Source organism: Natator depressus, chromosome 3, assembly GCF_965152275.1.
Source record: "Natator depressus isolate rNatDep1 chromosome 3, rNatDep2.hap1, whole genome shotgun sequence".
In the NCBI taxonomy this organism is placed as follows: Eukaryota; Metazoa; Chordata; order Testudines; family Cheloniidae; genus Natator; species Natator depressus.
This window is the reverse complement of record NC_134236.1, coordinates 200,557,554-200,583,365: the sequence shown is the minus strand read 5'-3', so window position 1 is coordinate 200,583,365 and position 25,812 is coordinate 200,557,554. Positions and strand designations below refer to the sequence as shown.

At 43.9% G+C, this 25,812-nt stretch overlaps 1 protein-coding gene across 3 annotated transcripts in view; it reads left to right on the top strand.

Moving 5' to 3' along the window:
• PLCB1 (phospholipase C beta 1) overlaps positions 1-25,812 on the top strand; it is a 647,792-nt gene that overhangs the window by 445,261 nt on the left and 176,719 nt on the right. For all 3 annotated transcript variants that reach the window (XM_074949681.1, XM_074949683.1, XM_074949682.1), the window contains exon 10: positions 13,801-13,947. In XM_074949681.1, coding sequence (XP_074805782.1) covers positions 13,801-13,947 — 147 coding nt within the window. The remainder of the gene's footprint in view (positions 1-13,800; positions 13,948-25,812) is intronic.

Sequence of the window (25,812 nt, the reverse complement as noted above, 5' to 3'; positions counted from 1 at the left end):
CCTGTCTCCAGAGGTCATGGAGGCAGATCTTCCAAGGCGCTAAACACCTCCTACAAGCTGCTCTTAATTCTGACATTAAACATTAGAGATGTTTATATTAACTCCTGAGTTCTGGACATTTTCCATGCCGCTCTCCCATGTTACAGCAGAAGACCTTTCAGCAGTTTCTGTTGTTTGATGAGTACGGTACAACAGAGCCCACCAAAACCGCAGTTCACTAATCTTCACAATTTGTAATTCACAGAAAAATATCTGGCTTCTCCCCCCTGTCTCCGCAAAATATTCATAGAGTGCTCAGGTTAGGTTCTCTTATTACTGAGACTTCATTAGTTTTATAAACAGAACTGCAGCAAATTTTAGAGTGTGTTCTGTATTATCAAAGATAATTACACGTAAACTGCTCTTGTCAAAATAAATGAGCAAAGTACAGTTTTGTAATGCGCTCTCTTTTCTTTTTAGATGGGTGTGTTTGACTTGCTTGCCGATTGGTAAAATTCATTGCTTTGCACTAGCTTGCACATTTGCTAACAAGAGTCTATTTTAAGTGAAGCCCCAGCCCCTAAAATTCCTACTGAAATGTGAGATCTCCGCACCCTGGATCCACTTTGCAAATACGTTACAGTGGAAGCACTTAAACTTTCTGAATTATTAACTGGAGCAACATAATAAATAAATAATGGAAAACAAAGCAATGATGTGTACTAGCACTAATGGATATTGAAGGTGCTAACCTAAAAACACAGCAGTGGGAAAATATGGCTTTATATGGATTGATAATACGGCAAGGTTTTTTGCTTTTTAATCACTGGCTGTATTTTGAAAGGGCAAGGTTTAGGGTGGGTTCTGCAACCCTTTGTTGAGCAATACTTATGGTGTTAGGTTTTGCGCATTGTCCCTACATTTATAATATTAAAGTTTAGGCTGTAGGGGAAATTCCCTATTCTGTTACATTTGTTGCATATTCTTGTATAGAAATATGAGCTGTCTTGCACATATGCGTTCTCAGCCTGATTCTGCTCTCAGGTGTTAATCGGGAGTAACCGCACTGAAGCCAGGGGAGTTACACCAGTATAAAACTGGTGCAACTGAGAACAGAAGCATATTTCCAGTCTTCTTGATCCATATGTGAAGATAAAATTTTTCCCATCCCAGTCTAGCCTCCACCAAAATCATATTGCTGAATTTGTGTCATCAACCTGTGATAGTGTTAGGGAGACATATCCCGAAAAGCTTTAATGAAAGTTTGTCTCACAACACATAGCCTGATCAGGCTCCTTTCTAGGAGGGGGAGGGTCCCCAAACAAACTTAAAAAGGGAAATTCGCCAATCACTCACAGATGTCCAAAAAGTCTGTCCCAGGGTGTGCCTCTTACCTCAGAGCTTGGGTGAGCAAAAAGGGCTCCTTCACAGTCTGTCTTGTCTTAGCTTCCAACTGGCCTTCCTAAGCAGACTCCCTTGTGGCTTCCCAAAGTCAGTCCCCTCCACCTTTTCTTTCTCCTACTCCTCTGGAGCTGCTTCAGCTACTTTGATAAGGAATCAGCTGCTTAAGTTTCCTTCTCTGTGCAGGTATCTCTGGTTGGCTCATTTTGCAAGTCTGCTTGAGGCTTCAAGCCTCCTACAGGCCAGCTCCTTCACTCCCACTCACTCAGAAGTCAAGGGAGTCTCTACCATAGTCAGCCTAGGCAGTAGCAAAGGCCTGGCTCACCCAGGCAATTACCCCTGCCGCCACAATCTCTTGTTGACTCTGGCAGTGTGGAAGGAACCTGCTAAGTGAACGCGGATGCGTGTCAGCATGAGGAGTATACTCTGTGCCCCTCCTCCTCTTCTCTTCCGTGGAGGAACTCATGGTGCCTAAAGAAAACGAGAGCCGTGGCCCAAAAATCCTAAAACAGCCAGCAAAAAAGACAGTAAAACTGCCCAAAATGGGAGCAGCTGGGATTTGCTTCCTCTTTCCAGTGAAGCAAGAGGAAGACTGGGAAGAGGATAGGGGGAGGAGCTTGGGTAGCTGAATGACACTAAAATAACTATTTCCCATTGGCTGCTGTCCTATCTAATAAGAGGAGGAGGCCCAACCCCCATCCTGTGCTATTGGAACCATTAGTTTTTCTTTTATTTTTAAAGTTTTCCATTTCCACTTTGGTAAGTTATTTAAGAATTTTCCAACCAATATCTGCTTCTTTCCAGCACAGACTGTTTGGTCTCTTCATAGCCGATCCCACAACAAAATCTTAATGCAGAATTTCCGACAGCACTGTTACTTTAATTAATTTTAACCTTTAAAACAGCACTACTAAAAGTACTGGGGAACTTTTAGTTCTCACCAACAGGGTCTACATGGACCAATTAATGGGCAACATGTTAGTGTGCGTTAGAAATCACATTCCCCATAGTGCTCCATTTAGACAAACCCTAAGTGGCCCACAGATCACAGTTTGGAAAAATAACTACATATGCTAATAGTGGCATTCCTACTAGACATTATTTGGCTGAGATAAAACAGTGGTCTACTGTGAATCAATGTATTTTTGTCTGTCACTCTAGATCTACCATGGGATCCAGGCACCATGTACATAAGAAAAAGTCAGAACTAGTTCTCTTTGCAAAGGACCTAATGTTTCTGCCTCTCTCATGTCATAGAAAATATCTTGTACAGGACTGCTTAGTTGTTTGTCTTCCAAGAAGGCATCTCAGGGCCATTTCATTGCTCTAGAAAGGCCTGTGTTATCTTGCATTGTGACCTAAAAGTGTCCAGACATAAGTTCATCCTGAATTTTGGAGATTAGGACCCTCTACCAGGAGAACAAGAAAATATTTTGGGCTTACTGCTTTAAAGACCGTACATATCAGGGCCATCACTTTGAAATGAAACGGGAATTGGATAGGGAGTCAGAGAAAAGCACAGAGTTAGCAGTAAGATGTGTTCTCTTTGGACTGCACGATGGAGCAAGTTGCTGAGGTTCCATGTGGCTTTTATGGTTAACCTCAGATGGATGTTTTGTGGTAGTCTAACCTAGAGTTGATGAAACTATTGGTCACCATGTCTAGGTCTACACTCTGAAGGAAAGGGTATGCGTATTTACACCAGAATGAAATTTAGCCCCCTAGTTTTTGATATTTTTTAATGTAACCCTTTAAAAAAATATTGTTAAAACTGTTTTGGTTTAATAATTGTAACTGTGATATAAAGTAAAACCAGTGGGGCTGACTCCGGCCTACATTTATGCAATTCCCATTAAAGACAGTATAACTGAGATCAAAATTTGGTCTGTGGCTTTGAAAACATACATTATAACTTTAAAAAGCAAATATTAGATTGTCTTGTATCAAAGGGAAATGCATAGACTTTTAAGGCCAGAAGGGACCACTACGATCATCTACCATTACCTTCTGCATAACATGGGTCATAGGACCTCACTCAGTAATTCCTCCATCGAGCCCATAACTTCTGTTTGAGCAATAGCACATCCGTTAAGCTACCTCTACATTACACATCACTTTTGGCAGCATGTAGTGCACGTGTAGCTACAAGTGGGAGTGAAAACAGGCTGTGTCCATGCTGCGGTGTTTAGCTGTACGTGTCAGTGAAAGGCTCTGGCAGAGGGGAGGCAGGGGGAAAATGATTCAACTGTTCCCTGCTGCGGGAGTCTTTCCCTGCGGCAGAGAAGGGCTCCAGCAGTGGGGAGCTGCCAGGGCCTTCCCCTGCTGCTGGAGCATTTCCCTGTTGCAGGGAAGGAGGAGAGGCTCCAGCAGCTGGAGGCAATGGGATGCTACACAGCTAATAAAAAGCAGTGTAGACAGGAGGTGTGGCTTGCAGCAGTAGAGAACGCGTAGGGTATGTACTCTGGGTACATACCCATATCCTTCAGGTGTGTCTTTACTAGGTTCATCCATGCCTCGCCGTCTACAATGCGATTTATACCATGACAGGGGGGCTATGCACGTATGCACACTACATGTTTCCAAAAGAAACCTGCAGTGTAGACATAGCCTTAGCGAGACATCCAGTTTTGATTTCAATAAAGGCAAAGCAAAGCGAAAAGGGAAGCTTTTCCAGAAGCTCCGTGTTCTGAAATTATGTTTTTAACACACAATGTGTATCCATTAATCACCAGCAGTTGTGATTCCTAGTCCTACTTTCTAGCAGGCAAAATAGAGATTTTCAAAACTACCTTAGGGAGTTAGAAACCCAATTCCCATTGAAATTAATGAGAATTGGCCATCTGATTTTCTGAGGTGGCTTTGAAAAACCCACCCTACAAGTTTAACCTACTGGTATCAACCACCACTGTGGCAGAAGGCACAAATTCCATAGACTGTGAGCCCCTTGGAGCAGAGCCCATCTTTCTTGAGTGTTTGGAAAGTGCCGAAGGCAGAATGGAAATCTCCATAAATAGATAAATAAATAAATAAATAAATAGTAATAAATTTAACATTGTAACATTACTTGCGTACTTCCTTGGCCTGTATTTATTGACATGAACCAGGCACATCTTGGAGAAATTTTTGGAAGCTTTGCTTCTTCTGTTCTCCTGTCTTCCTTTTACATTTGACGTGACCATGTTCTTCTTGGAGATTTTCCGAGGTTCGTGATTCTAGAGGCACATGTAGATTATTGGGTAGACATTCACTTTGCTAGTTCATTTCTGCTTGGTTCATATACAGCTTAAGAATGGTAGTAAGTTGAGGAAAGGTTTCCTTACGTAAATGCAGCGTAAATTGCTTAAGGGTCTAAATTCCTCTACCACAGGCAGTAGAGTGGAGGATATATTGTTTTCCTATTGCAGAAACTATCCTGAGACATCAAATGTTTGTTTTCCCTGTTCCGTAGGGATCATCTGAAATGATAAAAAGTTGGTGATGCCTTTGTTTTAAATGAGAGCTGTGTGAATTGCTGGGGTTTTTTTCCCCATCTTTGTTTGTTTTTTGTTTTGTTTTGTGGGCTAAAATAAAAAATAAAAAAATAGTTGTGGGCCAAACCAAGTGGTTTGTTCAAACTGAAACAAAATGTTTTGTTGAGTTTTTCAACTTTTCTTAAATAAAATTGTAAAATTTGAAACAAAAAGTTGTTTTGAATTGAAAAGTCAAAACGTTTCATTTCAAAAATGGCAAAAGGGAATGTTTTGACTTTTTTGGAATCTTTTTTCTGATCAGCAAATTTGACCCACATTCACATACTATTTCAGTTGCCCTGAATCGGCATTATTTTGGCAAAATAACTTTCATCCAAAAAATGTTGCCCAGCTCGAATTATAATGACAAAGATTTCTAACTCAAACAAAGCGGATTCTTCTTTCTTTGTTCAGCTGGCTCTTACTCAGCAAAACATCCTAGAATTGACTGTCCTTCGCTGCAGGATGGAGTCGTATTTCCACATGGATTAACTGATATTGAACAATTTCCTTATGTACTCAATTAAAGGGCAGACATCTTTTTTCTTCCAGACCTATGTTTTCTCTCCCTACCTACTTGTCATTCACCAACTATTTATTCTGGAAATTGCTTAGAAAATACCATTCTCCATTCCTGTGTCTTTAGTACAATATCTCAAGGCAGCCATACAGCAAGGAATCTTGCTCTTCTCCTGTGTTATTGGTTAAGAGACCTCTGCAAGATTCTAATTTTATAGAAAGCCTGCTCTTTTTTCAGCAGTGTTACAGTCTGTGTAAGTCTGAGAGTTGCTGGGTAGGTGTAATTCAGAGTAGAATTTAGTGTGTTATTTTTATCTTTAAAAAAGTAAAGATCCAAAGTGTGGTCACCATTCTCTCAGTATGACCGTATATTCTCCAATATTATATATATATATAATATTATATCAGGTCTAATTTTAAATAATTCAAGCAATGGGGCATCTGCCACATCCATTGCACTACTGTTCCACAGTTTAATAGATTTCACTATTGTGAAACTTTTTCAAATATTCCGTCGTAAATTTTCCATTGCTTATTCTGTTCTCATTACTCTTAGCTGCTTTTGCTCTTGGCCACCTTAAACAATTCCTTCCCATCCTTGTTGTTTACGCTTCAGATCCTTGCTGAAAGTTATTACATTCCTACTTAGTCACTGTTTACACAGGTTATATGTATTGAGCTCTCTCATTTTTCTTATTTCTCTAGGTACCTTAGGGAGGCAATGTCATCTAGTGGTTAGAGCACAAGACACAGAATCAGGAGACCTAAGATCTTTTTCCAGGTCATATAATCTTGTTATAGCTCCATTTCTGTCGTGAAATGGAAATAATAATGCTTACGTTCCTGTTTAAAGCTTTTTATGATGCTTGGGGAGAAAGTGCTATCCTGTTATCCTGGGCGCCACATTTCAGGAAAGATGTGGACAGATTGAAGGAAAAAGAGCAACAAAAAAGACTAAAGATCTAGAAAACATGACCTATGAGGGAAGATTGCAAGCTTGGGTTTGTTGAGTCTGGAGAAGAGAAGAGAAGACTGAGAGGGGACATGAGAACAGTTTTCAAGTACATAAAAAAGGTTGTTACAAGGAGGAGGGAGAAATATTGTTCTTCTTAACCTCTGAGGGCATGACAAGAAGCAATGGGCTTAAATTGCAGCAAGGCGGTTTAGGTTGGACGTTAGGAAAAACTTCCTAACTGTCAGAGTGGTTAAGCACTGGAATAAATTGCCTAGGGAGGTGGTGGAATCTCCATCATTAGGGATTTTTAAGAGCAGGTTGGAGAAATACCTGTCAGGGATGGTCTAGATAATACTTGGTCCTGCCTTGAGTACAGGGGACTAGACTAGATGACCTCTCAAGGTCCCTTCCAGTTCTACGATTCTATGAAAGTATTATAAATAAGTTCTGTTGCTGTTCTCTAAATTATCTCCAGTTGACAGACACCTTTGCGATAGTGAGGAGTACAGACTTAGCACTTACATATAGACCCTGATCCTTCCAACACTTCTAGCACATGCTTACCTCTAAACTCATGCGTCTAATGGGACTCCTCTCATTATTAAGGTTATGTATGTGCATTAGTGGTGGTATGACTGAGGCCATGTATTGTCACTTCCTTGGTCTGTGATTTGATATTGGTATCCTCTGCAGCCCTGAATCACATTGGCTTCTTTTACGACCATTTCTCATTGCTAACTCATCCAGTATTGCTGCCCTTTGTAACCTCTCCATTTTTCCAGTATTGCTGATTTCCAAGTATCTCCCTCCCATCCTATTCACAAAGACTCCCATGTCAATTTATTTGTCATGTGGCTGACCCTTCTTTCAGATTATTAACAGAGATGTGAAATGAAACCAGCCCTAGCAATGGGACCCCCATACAATCCAACTCATAGCTTCAGAGCCAGGAGGAACCATCATGACCATCTAGTTAGCCTTCAGTTCATTTTCATTTCTCGTTCTCTGCTGGATTAACTTTTCCAGTAAGATTCCTTCATCAATAATAGCCAGATATATGCGTTCTAGTGTATCCCTTCCTCCACTAGCTTGTTAATATGATCAAAAAAAGGATCCATTTTGTCTCATGCAACTTCTCTGTGTTGCCGATGACTGTGAGAAAGTGGCTTAAAAGAAAGAGGGGAGGGGAGTGTTCCTCTTCTCAGATAACCGATGAAGTTTATAAAATGCCCAGATATTATGGTGAGGGCTGAAACAATTAAACAATTAAAAAACCTTAATTCCCATTTTCAAAAGTGACTTAGGCACCTGAATATTTTTGAGAATCTGCGTCTGTCTCCTTTGAAAATGTGGGGTAGGCCCCTAAGCCACTTGAGTGCTTTTGAAAATTTTACCTCATTTACAAATAATACATAGAATAGCAGGACTACATATTATTCCAGGTATCCTTTAGGCCCTTACATGTTTTTCTCAATCCTTTTCCAGTATTTTACTTCTCCCGTTCCTTTATGTGGTAAAATATGGGGCCACATTCTGTATTCACATTCCTAGGAGGCCACTTTCACCAAACCCCACCAAAGCCTTTTGTGTGTGTGTGTGTTCATGTTTTGGGACCCAAATATCATGCAACTGAAACACTCCTCCTCTCTCTCTATCTCTCAGTATAGTGGGTCCATGGGAGAAAAACGATAGTCATCAGCAGGGAATCCTAGTTTTCTGTGATAAAAAACCCAAAATTCTCCAACAAATATAATCTTGTTTTTTTCGTGATTAAAATTAAATGCTGCACTTTAGTTTCACTAGCCCCGATATAGATAGGTATCAGTTGAACACAGTGTCTTACTGATATACAGTAGAACCCAGTGTATCCAAGCCACCATTATCCAGCTCTGCATCTTAACTGAACCACCCAGGGCTGCCAGCGGCTGGTGGTTCGGCTTCAGCCCTGGGTGGCTGGTGGTTCAGGTGGTCAGCCCCATGCAGCTGGTGGGTCAGTTAATATGGACAGATGGATAAATGGGGTTCTAGTGTATGGTTTTTTTCACAAAATGTAAAAACTAAAGATTCTCTGTAAAAATGCAAATTCCACTTTTTTCCATGGTAAACAGATTTCTAGGCTCCGTGGTCATCAGACACAAAAGTATAGTCCATTCTGCGCAGGAGCAAGATATTTATGACAAGCTCTGCCAGTAAATCCAGCTGTCACATAATATGAAATATGCTTGGTGTGTTTTTAATTTTAAAACAAGTACTAGTGAGTGAGGTCAAAAGCTCATCAGTCACCAGTTGTCCCGTCAAATACATAACTAATATCAATAATCCATCAGTTTTCTCTGTGTATAGAAGAAAAAATTATGTACCAGGCTGGTTTTTACACTATTTTGACAACAAAAATAACAGTATGGATTTCCTTTCTTAAAAAGAAATATTAAGACAAATTGTAATTGACCATTAATCAGAAACAGATTTGGCTTAAGTTGAAAATTGGTGATCCATTAGAACATCCTTAATATTCTCCTGCATGAGAACTGTAAACCTTGATATGTTGGAAGTACAATGTTCTGTTACAAAGGACATCAAGGGTATCTTCACAAAGAGTACACATGTGGTATTTTTCCCTTAAGAAACTTGTATCTTTAAACAGAACCAGTACTTGCTGAATGATGGGAAAGGTCTAAGTAATGTATAGGATGTTTAAAGTCTGCACAGAAGGGAGGAAGTTTTTTTTTTTTGGTGGACATCATCTGGGTGAGCATTTCATGGCGGAGAGTCCTTCTGCATTACCCCATGAAATATAATTTTGTAAATAAGTTCTGAAGAATTACATGTATTAGAGAGGAGCCATCTCGGTGGGAAAGAAAGGCATTCTGTGTACTGGTGACTTACTGAACAATACGCTACCCCAGTAAAGGAAAAGATCTCAACTGATAACTGCAAGAGATTTATGAACATAGCTGGTGTGATTAAAACTAGAGTACAGTTTACTCCAGTGCCAACACAGCTAAGAAAGTGTGTTTTGGATTCTATTCCTTCTTTTGCACTATCAATGAAATTATTTACTGTATACTTGATCCAAAACCCATAGGAATTAATGGGAGTCTTTTAACTGACTTCAGTGTGCTTTGGATCAGATCCTATGTAGTGGTTAGTTACACTCGTTCCAACGCATAGAAGGCAAGGGAATTGCAGAGGTATCGCTGAGGGCATCATTTGAAAGCTTTAGGGCCACACAAGGAATGATTTGACCCCTTGAACTCTTATTAATGTTAATGGTGAGTGAGAAGGAAACAAGCCAATTTAATTCTCTTTTCACAGCAGTGCACTGCACTTTATATCAGGGATGTGGAGAGAGATTATATTGATTATTTTAAAGAAATTAAATTGGAACATTTCTAAAGACCTGAGTTAGAGGAAAAAAAGAAAAAAAAAAGCTTAGGTTAGTGAAGTAGATAAAGACACAACATAGGCCTCGTGGGAATTGCCCAAGTAAGGTCTCTGTGCTCAAGCCCGATACTTCAGTTTCTTGTGCTGCTCCTTTTCAGACCCAGGACTGTGTCCTCCTGTTTGTAGAAGAGCACGAAGAACAGCAGTTTCACTGTGGACCTGTCTTGCTGTGCTTGTTTGCTTGGCCAGTTTCCCTTTTCCTAATACTCAGATGAAATATGATAGTCGCTACTGAAAAAGCTGGTCATGCTTTTTTTCCCCCTTGTGGCATGACTGAGAAAACTCAGAACTCACCGTACCAATACGTTCAAGTAATTTTATTGCAGACTACCATCTATGGAGAATTGTCGCTCATTGGTTGGCCTTGGCAAGATCATTTACATGGTCGCAAACGAGCTACTAAATTAGAACCCAGGAATAAAAGCATCTTTGACATCTGCTGTCTCCATTCCACCATCAAACTCACACCACTGCAAAATTTGCAGTAATTCTGCTTGCATATTGTGTCAGTGTCTGAGATGCGGTCTGCCTCATTGTGATGAAGAAGAAGTAGCCCACTGTCGCAATGAGCTAGCTGCTAAGCTATGTAGGTGTATAGCTAGCAAGGCTATGAGGCCTCTCCACATTAGCACCACCTGTTTAAGGCTCTACAGATATTTGAGGTGAGGATGAGGTAGGGAGCTGTGGTGGGGGTATGATGGGGCATGCCTCCATCCCAATCAAGATGGCTAACAAGCTCCTCTGGAGCAGAGCCTGCTCCACTTGGAGGAAGCAAGTTTAAAAGGGAGAACTTGTCACAGGAAGGGCAGCAGCCAGGAGAAAAGCTGCTGTCCCTTACAACAGGGTTGCTGGGAGGAAGACAGCGTGTAAACTTCCGCCACCCACAAGGACTCACCAGACCAGATACAAGCTGATCACTCCAGAGAGCAGTTGAAGATAAACCCTGGCCCGAGGTTTAGCCATACCTACCTGCCATAAACAAGCCAGACCTCAATGGATTCTCTTAAAGGAAAACTCAGACTGAATGTCCTTAAGAGGAAGGTCCCTGTACCTGGAAATCCAGGAAGACTGAAGTAAGGTTCCCAAAGGAAAAAAAAAACTTTGGAAGAGAAGAGAGGAAACTCTGAAAACACCCAAGCGGGGCCCAGGAAAGCCCCACCCTGTCCCGGGCATGGGGGTGGAGAGGGGGGTTAATTCTGCAGGAAACAGTCACAGAATAGCATTAACTCTGCATTTATGTCACGAAGAGCCTGATCCAAGTCACTGGGAGTCTTTCCGTTGACTTTGATGGGTTTGGGATCAGGTCTGTACTCGCTGGGTAGCAACGTGCAGCCAGTAACAACACAGCTCCATGGCACCTGAACTGGTCAGGTCTTTGTGCCGAGCAGATTGTCCAGCCCTCTGATCGTCCGATGAATCACTGGACTTGAAACCCAAGGAAGGTTTCCTGACTCTTTTTGCTCCAGCTGTGAAAGGGAAAGCATCTAGGCCTCAGTCTGTAGGTGATTGATTACTCTGTGTCAGAGCATCCAAGGAGGCCGTAGTCAGATTGCTATGTTCAAGCTGTGGATGGGCTTGCTGTTTTCCCTTTCACCCTTCTTCTGGTCATTGTCATAAGAAAGAATGATGATTGCGCTATTTTGTATTCTGACTATGCTCCTTGTCACAGAAATAGATTCATTTGGTGTGATGATCATTGGTGGTTATGAGAACAAGACATCAGAATTTAAATCTGTTACACACTTAACACGCTTTGGTTCACTGGCCACATCCTCCTCTCTGATCACAGCCAAATCCTGAAGTCCATGCCCAGACTTAAAATAGCTACTTTATGCAGGGAGAGAGAGTGAGCACATTTTCACCTGATAATCTCAGAGACCTTTACAAAGGCCAGGTGCCATTTTCACAGGTCAGGTTGCTTGAGGCATAGAGCTTGTGATTTTTGCTATGATCACAGAGTTAGACAGTCTCAGAGTTAGGAACCAGATCCCAGATCTTCCACGTCCTAGCCCAGTACCGAGTCCGCTAGCTCCTGCAGTTAGAGATATTGTACAGGATACTTTGGAGAGGCCAATTAAAACACATCTTCTTCCAGCTTGGAACCTGGCCTTGTTAGGAGACATCATCCTTATCTAGCTGTATCCTAGGTTCTTCAAAGGTAGAGAAGTCAGTATTTATTTATGTTTATCTACAAGGAACAAGTATGTAGTGCAGGGGCGGGCAAACTTTTTGGCCTGAGGTCCACATCGGGTTTCCGAAAGTGTATGGAGGGTCAGTTAGGGGAGGCTATGCCTCCCCAAACAGCCAGGCGTGGCCTGGCCCCCGCCCCCTAGCCAACCCCCCGTGCTTCTTGCTCCCTGACGGCTCCCCCGGGACTCCTGCCCCATCCAACCCCCCCATTCCCTGTCCCCTGATGACCGCTCCTGGAACCCCTGCCCCATCCAATCACCCCTTCTCCCTGACCGTCCCCGGAACCCCTGCCCCGACTGCCCCCCGCCACCCCATCCAACCCCCCTCTCCTTCCTGACTGCCCCCCCGGACCCCTGCCCCCATTCAACCCCCCTGTTCCCCGCCCTCTGACCGCCCCGACCCCTATGCACACCCCCACCCCCTGACCACCACCCTGAACTCCCCTGCCCTCTATCCAACCCCCCCACCCGCTCCCTGCCCTCTTACCGCGTTGCCTGGAGCACCGGTGGCTGGCGCCGCTACAGCCACGCCGTCCAGAGCACCAGGAGAGGCAGCCGTGCCGCCTGGCTGGAGGCAGCCATGCACCACGCAGCACAGAGCACCGGGTCAGGCCGCGGCCCTGCAGCTGCGCTGCCCAGCAGGAGCTCGCAGCCATGCCACCCAGAGCATTGTGCCGGCGGTGCAGTGAGCTGAGGTTGCAGGTGAGGGGGAACAGCAGGGGAGGGGCCGGGAGCGAGCTACATCAGAGGTTTCCCCACCTCTGATGTAGTGCGCTGAGGGAACAGCCTGAAGCTGCTGGGTTACTACAATTCCTCAAACAGATCAGGAGAGGAAAACTAGACAAATAAAATCAGAAAAAAACGGGGAGGGGGGGGACGTTGAGAGGAAATGTTATGGCTTGGCCCAGTGGAGTAGCATGTGTCAGATCCAGAGTAAGTCAAAGCCTAGTGGTTTACAGCTCAAATTCAGCCTCTGTGGAATTAGGCACAGCTTCACTGTCGTCAGTGGTGTAGATCCCACTTGAGCCCAGGCTGATCTTGGTCCTGTAGTTTCAAAGGGGTGTTCAAATTGCATTAGTCCTGACACCCTGGAAAATAAAAATTGGTGAAATAATTACAAAACAAAACACTAACTCACACTTGCTGAGGGGGTTAGTTAGTCTAAGTTCAGATGTACATACTGGAATCATGTTGACAACAGAGAATTTACCAGATCCTTTTGATTGGTTTGTGTCCATAACCTTCTGCCCTACAGATTCCTGGCATATTTATTCCCCCAGCAGTGGGGTTTTTTACTCTGTCCTTATTCAGGAAAATTCCCAGTCAATGCAAAGAATTGAATGCAAACTGAGTTAGGACCTCAGGCTTTGGCTCTAGAGGAACTGGAGGGAATGAGAATAATTAGAAAGTTAATGAACAAACCAAAATAAATGGCAAGGTAGTACTATTTATGACATTTTATGTATGGGCCATATATGGGGAATTTTGATGCTTGGCTCTCATTGCAGTGAATGGAATGAGATCAACAGTGTGGCAGGACAGTCTCTCTGTACGAGACTGTACAATTGATGTCATGTGTTTAGATCCCTACACACAATTCTGAGAGTTTAAGGGTAATAATAATAAAAACACTTCTGTAAATGGTATAAATGTAGGCCATATTCATAACTAGTCTAATGTGATTATAACGTGGCCTTTCTCATATGCCACATTCTAGATATGCATTGAATGGGAAAATAGGTATGTGCCGAGGATACTGTGCTTAGAATTAACGTGTGATTCCCCCGAATCTGTGCTTTCCCAGGACAGATATCGGTGGATGGATTTATGCGATACCTGGGTGGAGAAGAGAATGGCGTTGTTCCACCTGAGAAACTGGATTTGAATGAAGATATGTCTCAGCCATTGTCTCACTATTTGATCAATTCCTCACACAACACCTACCTCACAGGTATAGTACGGGAAGGATCTCATTTCTTACTTTGCAACATTAATAGACAGCGTATCTGCAGTCATACTGGATGGATGCACTAACCACTCGGGTGTAAATGATCCCACACTCTGATTGTTTCTGAAAAGTAAGGACAACACAGACAGTGATTCTTATCCTGCTTCACAGAGATGTTACCTCCTTATTCTTATTAATATTGAATATCCATTGGAAGTTATATAGTTCAGTCAGTGCCTGATCCAAAAAGCCTAGTGAAGTTGAAAGATCCCCATGAACATAAACAGGCTCCGGAGCAGATGTTTAAGTTGGAAAAGAAATGGTTCATTGTCTGGTGTCCAAGACAATATTTCATTACGATTCGTGAGAGGTGAACCAATATGGTAAAATCCTCATAGTATTAACCTCCCTGCATCTACTTCATTTTTCCCCCTCTAATTGAAACTAATTGAACCTGAAGCTTTTGTGAGATCAATCTTCCCAATAGATTTGTTTTGGTTTGAGAGATCAGAGAGGTCCAGAATGGCTCATGAGTCTCCTGCCTTTCTGCCCCTTTCTTCTTAAGGAGGGGCGATCTGGGCTGCTAACTGCCTTCAGCATCTAGGCTCTTTGATGGTGCAAGCCAGTTCTCAGAAATGCTGAGCTCCCAGAAGCTCCCATGACATAATTAAATTAAGGGCCTGATCTGTATTATTTATGCTCTAAAGTCAATGGGGCTTTAAAACACTCAAGACTGCAAGAGCAGATCATTACCCTGATAATGCTACATAAAGATTTAGGAGCCTAACTTTTGACTCTCCTTTTTTATAATCTTGGCCATAGTGTTTATCTCCGGGGAAAGAATTGTGAATTCACAATTTTAAAATGTTTTTTTTCTATATTATATAAAAATTAAGCATTTTTAAGCACACTTGCCTAAGGGAATTTTGTTTGTTACATTTGATTTTATGTTAGCATCATCTTGTGTTATATTAAACAAGAAGTGGTAACAGTACATAGTAAAAATCTGGCTCGTATAATTGATTTATGGTCTTTTTAATGTTACTGATTTAGAGACATGCCTTAGTTCTGCAAAATGCCAGGGAGCACTGATCCAAACACAACAATTCCATGTAGAAGCCCAATCTAAACAGGGCAAGTGGTTGTTAATTTGCATCTGTTATATATGTTATAGAACTTTCTGCAGCACCTACTCCCGCTGTTGTATAATTAATGAACTGTCAGTATTTCCATTAGACACCCGTAGTCCAGAGTTTTATACCTTGGCTGTAAATTGTGTTGTATCCTAAAACTTGTCATGCTCTGCTCAGGAGCAGCTTTGTTTCTGCAAATTAAATTAAAAAAATATCAGCTTGGCTGCTTAAAAGTTATGATTCTAATATACAGAAATGTATGATCTTTAGAAGAATTCAAGCATTCTCAATACAAAAGCAGCTTTATTTTTATGGTGATATTTTGCAGGCCTATTGTCTGTAATGTGGACTGGGCCCTACTGATATACAGAAGAATCCATTTAGTTAGAATGCTGTAGTGTTACAAAGAATTCCTGATCCATGGAAACTGTCACTTAAATAGTAAGGCTGCTGTCCAAGGAGCTGTAGAGATGTGGCAAGTCTCTCACATTAGTGGATAGGCTCATGGAGTGGAGAGGCAGTACAGGGCCAAATTCTGCTCCCATTTATGGCAGTGAAAATTTGCAGTCCTGCCCTTGATTTCAGTGGAGTAACTCTAGATTTACATAGGTGCAGCTCAGAACATGATGAAGCCCTAAAGGTCTAACTTAAAAGCAACCAACAGAACCGACAACTAGCTAACAACTAACAGAAGCCAGGAAGTACAGAATCAAGGATGAAACTTTGGCAGAAATCCAAACTATTCGTCTTAGATATCGTAAATGTCTCAGGACTGTAAATAATCTTACATTGCATAAACCTTAATATTGCAGCAGGAAGGAGTGAGTTACCAATTGTGTTTCAAACTTGCCTTGCCTTTTATGAGTTTAAGTCAGACCAAATTTGAAAAGAATTCCTACCAAATTGCACCAGCACGTTACTTGATGTACATTTTGGGATAGTTTCAGAAGCTACTCTTGGAAACAATAGAATTGTAGGACTGGAAGAGACCTCAAGAGGTCTTCGAGTCCAGTCTCCTGCGCTCAAAGCAGAACTAAGTATTATAGACCATCCCTGACAAGTGTTTGTCTAACTTGCTCTTACAAATCTCCAGTGGTGGAGATTATACAACCTCCCTAGGCCAGTGGTTCCCAAACTTGTTCCGCCACTTCTGCAGGGAAAGCCCCTGGCAGGCCGGGCCAAGGGACATACTGGCTGCCGCTTCCAGCAGCTCCCATTGGCCTGCAGCAGCGAACCGCAGCCACTGGGAGCTGCGATCAGCCGAACCTGCGGGCGCGGCAGGTAAACAAACCGGCCTGGCCCGCCAGGGGCTTCCCCTGCACAAGCGGTGGAACAAGTTTGGGAACCACTGCCCTAGGCAATTTATTCCAGTGCTTAACTATCCTGACAGTTAGGAAGTTTTCCCTAATGTCCAACCTTAACCGCCCTTACTGCAATTTAAGCCCATTGCTTCTTGTCCTATCCTCAGAGGTTAAAGAGAACAATTTTTCTCCCTCCTCCTTGTAACAACCTTTTATGTACTCGAAAACTGTTATCGTGTCCCCCCTCAGTCTTCTCTTCTCCAGACGAAACAAACCCAATGTTTTTCAATCTTCCCTCGTAGCTTATGTTTTCTAGATCTTTAATCATTTTTGTTGCTCTTCTCTGGACTCTCTCCAATTCGTCCATATCCGGTGGCACCCAGAGCTAGACACAATACTCCAGTTGAGGCCTAATCAGCGTGGAGTAAAGCGGAAGTATTCCTTCTCGTGTCTTGCTTACAACACTCCTGCTGCTAATATATCCCAGAATGACATTTGCTTTTTTGCAACAGTGTTACACTGTTGACTCAAATGTAGCTCTCAGTCCTATTTAACATATCATTTGTGGATTGGTGGAATTAAAATGCTGTTACAGAACAAGTGAAAAAAAGCTGTCATAATTTAAACCAGAAAAAATACAAAATCATGCTGAGAGTGTTTTAACTTTTGAGATACAAAATGTGTGCCCTGTTTCTTTGTGGGTTCGTGTGCTCCATAAATCTGAGACAGCTGGCCTGGAACGGGACTTAATAATTAGATTTTATAGATTCATTACAAAAGCTGAGAGCCATAGATTTATTTTCAAGCTAGCCCAGATACAGCCGTGTTGCTGTTTGCATTTTTTCCGCAGACACTTCATTCAGTTTAACATGTCAACAAATGCTACTGGATTGTTATCTTATTTGTTGACTGTTGAAGGGGTTAAAGGCTTGGAAAGTTGGGAACAAAAGCTTCAGCAACATCTGTGTACTCATTTGAGCAGTGCAAATGGCAGTAGCAACCAATCATGTAATCATTATTAAGGAAGTAGGGAAACCATTCAGTCTCGCAATCCATCTTTATTATGGTTACAGTTATTGCCCTACTAATTATCAATCCTTTTGTTAGTTTTTAAGCTAAGAAAAAGGCATCCCCAAAGAAACACTGTTACAACATGAAGAGAAACATATGTACAGTCTGACTTTATTTTTAATTGTCGTGACCATTTTTCTAGCCTTTAGTAGAAACACTTGGCAGTACATCAAGTCCTGATTATTTATTTAGAAGCTTTATTGCTTCCCCCTCCCCCTGAAAGAAATGCAACAGTTAAGAACAAAGGTAAAATCCATCAGGAAAGAAGTAATTTCTATTAATTCGAACCTGGTTTAAAGAAATCTCCTCTTCGGGGCAAAAAATATTTCTCTCACCACTGATTTTTTAAAGAAATATCCTTCAGACATTAATCAGCAGTCCTGTTTTGTGACTGATTTCTTCTCAGAGTTGCCTGAAGTTATTGCTATTGTCACAGTGGGGAGTGACACTGCAGCAGCATTCCTTGCAGCACTGGAAGCCAAGCAGTAATGATCATTATCTATCACAATAGTTTTTGCACACTTATTTAACCTTTAAAATTATATTTTGCCATCCGCCTTTTTGCCTGTTAAGAGGAAAAACAAATGCAGGATGCAGAGCTCATCAGTTTTGGGTTGAGTGTGTGTGCATAGACTGCAAAGTCTACCCAACTAACTCCCAACCCTGCTTCACCTCCAATGTCCATTTCCTCTACCTGTGCTCCTAGGCCACTGAGCATCTCCCATGAAGAATGCCGAGCAGTATTCCTTGGATACAAGTTCATTATCTCCTTCTTTATTGCAACAATATTCCTTGCCTACAGCACCCACCTGCTTTTGTGCTTCAAGTCCTGAGCCCACAACTTGCATCGCTTATTTGCAACCTTCAACACTTCCCTAAAACCTTTCCACCCAACCCATGCACCCACCTCCCTTCTTGCACAGGATCTTGCCAGCTTTTCCAAGCAGAATAGACCTTCCCAGCTTGTGGGTTACCAACACCTACCTCACAACACCTGAAGTTTCAGGGGTGGGAAGAAAATTAAGGTGGGCAAAAAAACAACAACAAAAAACCCAACACCATGATGCTCCAGCTTCACAATTTCAAGAGACAACAATGTGCTGTTGAGGAGGGGGAGGACAAGATGGGACAGTGACCAGTCTGAGGTTGCTGTGTTATGTAGCAGCACGAAGCTAACTTTCCTCTCCACTCACCATCTTCCCTGCTGTCACTGAACACTTGTTGAGCTGCTGGGACCAGGCAATAGGGTAGCAGGAGCCACGCTACAGTAGGTTTCCCCCCGGCCATCTCTGTCTGGGTTTTTCCCGCCCCTGCTCTGTTGGCTTGGAGGGTAGAAGAGCTTGGGAGAGGCAGAAACCTGGCCAGCAGGTGGGAGCTGAGCAGGGTGGGGAGGAGCCCCAGGTACCCTCTCAGGAGCAGCTTCTCGATCTCCCTCCATTCAGAGACACATAAAGAGTGTTGCTTTCCATGGCAACAGGGAAAGTTGGGGTATGGGCACCTTTGGGCAGGACAGAAGCAGTGATTAGCTGCCAAAATCTTAACAACCTGTTCCCTCCTCACCCCACAATGGGGTCATAGCCCCCCTAAGAGCCAGAGGGACCTGCCGGGGGGCGAGGTGGGGAGTCCTGGCGGTGCTTACCTGGGGCAGCTCCCAGGAAGCATCCCGCAGGTCCCTCTGGCTCGTAGGGGCGGGGTAGTGTAGCTAGGGGGGAGCAGGGGGAGCGGCCGCTCCCCCTACTGATCACATCAAAAGTGGCGCCTTAGGCGCCAACTCTGTGGGTGCTCCGGGGCTGGAGCACCCACGGGGAAAATTTGGTGGGTGCAGAGCACCCACCGGCAGCTCCCCGCCCCACCCTGCGCCTGGCCCCAGCTCGCCTCCACCCCTGAACACGCCACCCTGCTCTGCTTTTCCGACCCCCCCTCCACTTCCTGCTAATCAGCTGTTCGCGTGAGAAGCCTGGGAGGGCTGAGAAGCAGGTGGTGGCTTCGCGCTCAGGCCCAGGGAGGCAGAGGCGAGCTGGGGAGCGCTTCCCCTGCGCGCCCCCCGGGTTACCTGCTGCGGCGCGGGCAGCCCTCCTCGCCCCCCCCCCACCGCCCCAGCTCACCTCTGCTCCGCCTCCTTGGGCCTGAGCGTGAAGCCACCGCTTGCTTCTCAGCCCTCCCACCCGCCCCAACTTAGAATCGTAGAATATCAGGGTTGGAAGGGACTTCAGGAGGTCATCTAGTCCAACCCCCTGCTCAAAGCAGGACCAATCCCCAACTAAATCATCCCAGCCAGGGCTTTGTCAAGCCTGACCTTAAAAACTTCTAAGGAAGGAGATTCCACCACCTCCCTAGGTAACACATTCCAGTGTTTCACCACCCTCCTAGTGGAAAAGTTTTTCCTAATATCCAACCTAAATCTCCCCCACTGCAACTTGAGACCATTACTCCTTGTCCTGTCATCCGCTACCACTGAGAATAGTCTAGATCCATTCTCTTTGGAACCACCTTTCAGGTAGTTGAAAGCAGCTATCAAATCCCCCCTCATTCGTCTCTTCTGTAGACTAAACAATCCCAGTTCCCTCAGCCTCTCCTCATAAGTCATGTGTTCCAGTCCCCTACTCATTTTTGTTGCCCTCCGCTGGACTCTCTCCAATTTTTCCACATCCTTCTTGTAGTGTGGGGCCCAAAACTGGACACAGTACTCCAGATGAGGCCTCACCAATGTTGAATAGAGGGGAACGATCACGTCCCTCGATCTGCTGGCAATGCCCCTACGTATACATCCCAAAATGCCTTCTTGGCAACAAGGGCACACTGTTGACTCCTATCCAGCTTCTCGTCCACTGTAACCCCTAGGTCCTTTTCTGTAGAACTGCTGCCTAGCAATTCGGTCCCTAGTCTGTAGCGGTGCATTGGATTCTTCTGTCCAAAGTGCAGGACTCTGCACTTGTCCTTGTTGAACCTCATCAGATTTCTTTTGGCCCAATCCTCCAATGTGTCTAGGTCCCTCTGTATCCTATGCCTACCCTCCAGCGTATCTACCACTCCTCCCTGTTTAGTGTCATCTGCAAACTTGCTGAGGGTGCAATCCACACCATCCTCCAGATCATTTATGAAGATATTGAACAAAACCGGCCCCAGGACCGACCCTTGGGGCACTCCGCTTGATACTGGCTGCCAACTAGACATGGAGCCATTGATCACTACCCGTTGAGCCTGACAATCTAGCCAGCTTTCTACCCACCTTATAGTGCATTCATCCAGCCCATACTTCTTTAACTTGCTGACAAGAATACTGTGGGAGACCGTGTCAAAAGCTTTGTTAAAGTCAAGGAACAACACGTCCACTGCTTTCCCTTCATCCACAGAACCAGTTATCTCGTCATAGAAGGCAGTTAGATTAGTCAGGCATGACTTGCCCTTGGTGAATCCATGCTGACTGTTCCTGATCACTTTCCTCTCATCTAAGTGCAAACAGCTGATTCGCGGGAAGCCGGGGGGCGGAGAAACAGAGCGGGGCAGAGAGTAACTCGGAGGCGGAGCGGAGGGGAGCTGGGGACGGGGAGGGGAGCTGCCGGTGGGTGCTCTGGACCCACTAAATTTTCCCTGTGGGTGCTCCAGCCTCGGAGCACCCACGGAGTTGGCGCCTAAGGCACCACTTTTGCCTGGTTGTTAAATTTAGAAACCTTTTTAGAACCAGTTATCCCTCACAGGACAACCGGTTCTAAAAGGTCTTCCAAATTTAACAACCGGCTCCAATGAATCGGTGTGAACCGGCTCCAGCTCACCGCTAGACAGAAGGGACTTATAGGGCGAGAGGGATGGAAAGAGGGGGGCACCTTGGGGAGAGGGCATTGGAGTAGTGCCCACAGTGCAAAACCACGACCACTGTGCAGTTTTGTGGAGATGCTTCTTTGCCTTCCCCATTTCCAAAGCCCCCAATGGGAAGACCACAAAACCCCATCCAAGTTACCCAGTAGAGGGAAAAAGGACCGGGCTCTCAACGGTTAAGATTAGCTGGAACATGGAGCTGTGTAACTTCACCTCTTACCAAAAAAAGGCACAGGTACAGTACCAGTCCATCAACTCCAGACAGCATTTGTGTTGCAACATCCAGAACTTACAATGCCCACACTGGCATGGTTCATAGACACTTTGAGGATGCTTTAAAAAAAAGAGTGAAGGGTAAGTTATTTCATGATGTTCCCGCTTGAGAAATGCATTTTAGTGAGGAAGGGAGGTTAGAGTACTCGTCTAGGAACTGGGAGATGTGGGTCACATCCCTGCTCTGCCACAGACTTCCTGTGGGACCATGGGAAGTCACTTAGCCTCATTGTGCCTCAGGTCCCCAATCTGTAAAATGGGGAGAGGATCACTGCCCTAATCACAGGGGTGTTTTGAGAGGAAAAGCACATTTAATGTGAGGTGCTAAGATACTGTGGTATGAGATTTTAGGGCTGGTCTGACACCATTTGGAGTCACACTAGCTAGGGTAAGGATTATAAGGACTGTAAATCCTCATCCTTCAGGCCATGAGATGATCACCAGCTGCAGTCAGAAATTCCATCCTGCCCCAATACAGTATCACACAGCTACTGTATAGGGGTCTTACATTTTCCCCTGAAGGTGAGATTGGCCACTCTGAGTGACCCGTTACTGGTCTAGATGGACCACTGTTCTGGTCTAGCATGACAATTCTTACGTTCTTACTGCCAAAAATAAAACGCCCTCATTTGGATTCATCTCAGGTCTCCTGCTTCTTCACTTATCAGGCTCTGAGTGTGCCATGGAGGTAAAACTCTTAGAGTATGTCTACACTGCAGTTAAACACCTGTGTCTGGCCTGTGTCAGCTTGGGCTTGGGCTGCAGGGCTGTCAAACTGTGGTGCAGATGTTCAGGGGTCCCAGAGCTCAGGCTCTAGCATGAGTCCAAATGTCTAGATTGCAGTTTTCCAGCTCTGCAGCCGGAGCCCTGCAAGCCTGAATCAGCTGAGACAGGCCAGCCACGGGTGTTTAATTGCAGTGTAGACATACTCTCAGTTCAGGCTGTCTTTAAAGCAGCTGGTACTAATAGCTTCGAGGACTTCTGCCTTAACTAGCTGCAGAGATGAACAGGCACAGTAGAAAGCAGCCGTTAGGTCGGATGGGAACATAGGATATACAGAGAGAAAATAGGCCCAAATTAAAGGGCAGGTTAAAAAAATGCACAACTTTTAATGGCCATTCATCACTTCTTTGTTTCCTTTAATTTGTTTTTTGTGGGGATAATTCACTGTTGCTTAACAATGAGCTATTAACCCTAACCCTAAGCTATTAACATTTTCTGTGCCTGTTCTTGTTGCCATTTTGAAATTTCCTAGGTTTGGGCATATCCTTTAGTGCAATGCTCAGAAGCCTGAGGGTTAGAGTGCATTAAAATTAAAAAGTTGTCCTCAAGCTTCTATTTTAAGGAGGACAAAGCCTCACTTACATACACTGGTACCGTACGTTGTGCTGAATGGAGTACCCGGGGCAAATACATCCAGGCTGCCAACTTTAAGCCCCATGGCCACATTGTGCTAGTCCCTCTTTATCCATGTGCTGTGGCATGTTTCCACATCTAGTCCCTTAAAAATGAACGGGGGAAAACTAACCAGCACACCAACTCATGCACCAGAACACCCAGCAAGTATAGTCAGACACCTAAAGTGAAATCCTACCCCATTGAAGTCAATGGGATTTTTGCCAGTGACTTTAATGAAGTCAGGATTTCACCCCTGGATTGCACTGTGCTACATGTGTGATCAGCAGCATGTGCTAGAAGCAGCTGCATACTGCATCTGTTTGAAGAAGTACTAAGTTGAACTTCAGAATACATTCTCCCCCACTCCCCCCGAACCAGTCTGCCTTGCACAGGAAGGGTGAATCAGGGCCTCACAGCTGACTTGCTCTGATCCCACCTCTAGAGAGGCTAAAGGTAAGTGCAGGCTTTTGTCCTATGCCATGTGACACTTCAGTGGTTTGTTTGTGTAAATCATTGAAATTCAGATTTGAAGTCACATCTTTGGCAATCAGACAACTCTGGCATATCAGATCCGATGCGGGATGTTTTCCACGTCAGATATGAAGCTTACTGCTGTGCAAATATAAAGAAAAATGAGCTGGTACTCAGCATAGCTATGATAGTGATAAGCAATAGTTTAAAGGGCACATCCAACTGGCCATGTGCTGGAAAAACTTACCTCTATGACATGTTTTACGCACGTGGAAGGGGTATGTGCACACAAGCGGGCTAGCATAACTCTGAAAATCTAGACCTGAGTGAAAGCTTCTGCAAATCATGTTGTTTGCAGGCAGAATGGGTAATTGTAAGTGCAGGGATGTGGAGACAGTAGGCTAGCCCCCCGACAGCCAAAACAGCTGTGATGGATGAGTGGTTAACACATTGGACTCAAAATCAATGGGGTTCCCCGGTGCAGTTTTGAATCTTGCTCACAGTGAGGGGCTGCTTTTGACTGGGTGTCTTTTTCCAAAATACACACTCTAGGAATTATTTTGGGGGAGGGGGGACTCTGTGGCCTGTCACAGGAGGTCAGACTAGCTGAGCACAACGGTCCCATCTGGCTTTGGAATCTATGAATCCCCAGCTGGTATAAATCGGCATAGTTCAATTGACTTTAATAATGCAATGCCAGTTCATACCAGCTGAGGATCTGGTCTTGTGTTTACTGGGAAATTCAGGTTTTGTCAAAAATATGCTCCTCCTTATTGAATGCAATTCAGTCGCAATTAGAGTACTATGGTGCTAAAGCAGATTTAGTGCGTATTGAAGAAGGGAACGTCCAGTGTTCAGTATTATATTGTTCTGTAGTAGCGTGATACTCAAATTACCCTATTGCAAGTATTACCATTATTGCTTCTATTAGTACATTTTAGAATTCGTCTGCGAGAGAGATTATTTGGAATAGATGCAGAATCAAGCGGCCATCCCTTGAATAAATAATATACGTTAAACACTTGGAATATTGCTTTTATTTCATGTATGAGAAAAATTAGTCATCCAAAGCACTAAACCAATTGATACTGGTTTTGCACACTGGTTGGCAGTCTTGCTGAGGATTGAATGTTCATGGACACTGAACATCCTCTCACCCTTAGCGGTGATCGTTCCAAAGAGAGTTGAATCATGTTAGCAGAGCAACGTGGATAAGTGTCAGATGGCAAGCAGTGCATGTGATGCTTTAGATAGAGATTTCCGAAGTCAAGGATTTCACAAGTCCAAAATGTTTGATGCAAACCAGTAGATGATGGACAATATTCTCCTAAGACATGCAGTAGCATTCATCAACATTCAGACTGCTTTGAGGGAAAACAAAGACAACGTAAAAGAAAACAGCTGTAAATACATACAACTTTTCAGTCAACATAGATCAGCGGACCCAAACATTGAGAGCTGAGTTTTCAAAAACAGACACTTAAGATGCAGACACAATATGTGCATGCTGCTGCAAACAGACATGTGCTTGTGCAAATTAGGCATTCTGCAGGGGGAATGGATAATTGTGCATCACAGACGGTGTGACTGCGTGCACGGTATATGTTTGCAAGCAAGATTATCTGCTTGTGCATCCATCTGCTTCTGAAAAGTTATGATGCAGAATCAAAGGGGAAAAGCACTTAAAGAAAACAGGAAGGAGATGTGAAATGGGGGAGGAGGGAATAACAGTGAGGCAGGGAGAAAGAATTGAAGGGAGCCAGGTTCATATAAACACCAAGTGCATTAAACACATGCAAATGGTAGAAAAACTCTCAGACTTCAGTAGCAGAGTTGGACCAGCATTGAGCACCTTTGAAAATTCCATCCTCAGTTCTCTATCCCAGGCACCAGCCCTAAATAAGCATTTTCAAAGAGGAGGGCTTTTTATTGTTTTTAAAGTGAATTTAAAATAAGAGAAAAGGGTAGAGAAAATAGAAAGTAAACATTTAAATTGAGTGGAGCAGTCAGAGGAGCTGAGCTCCCAACAGAGAGCTTATCCACAGGAGGACCACAGAAATGGTGAATGCGGAGTGCATTCATCGACAGGTACATTATATATCTCTTTGACATATTTATATGACCCCTGTTATCATAGTATCTGAGCCCCTCACTGTTCTTAATATATTTATCTTCACAACAACCCCACAAGGTCAGGAAGTGCTATCCCCATTTTACAAATGGGAAAATGATGTGTGAAGAGATTAAATGACTTGCCCAAGGTCACACAGGAAGTCTGTGGCACAGCAGGGCATTAAACCCAGGTCTTCCCAGTCTGAGGCTGGCATCATGCTCACTGCACCATTCTTCCATTATTTTTAGTCTTCCATCACAGGACATTTGCGCTGCCATTACTGGAGCTGAAC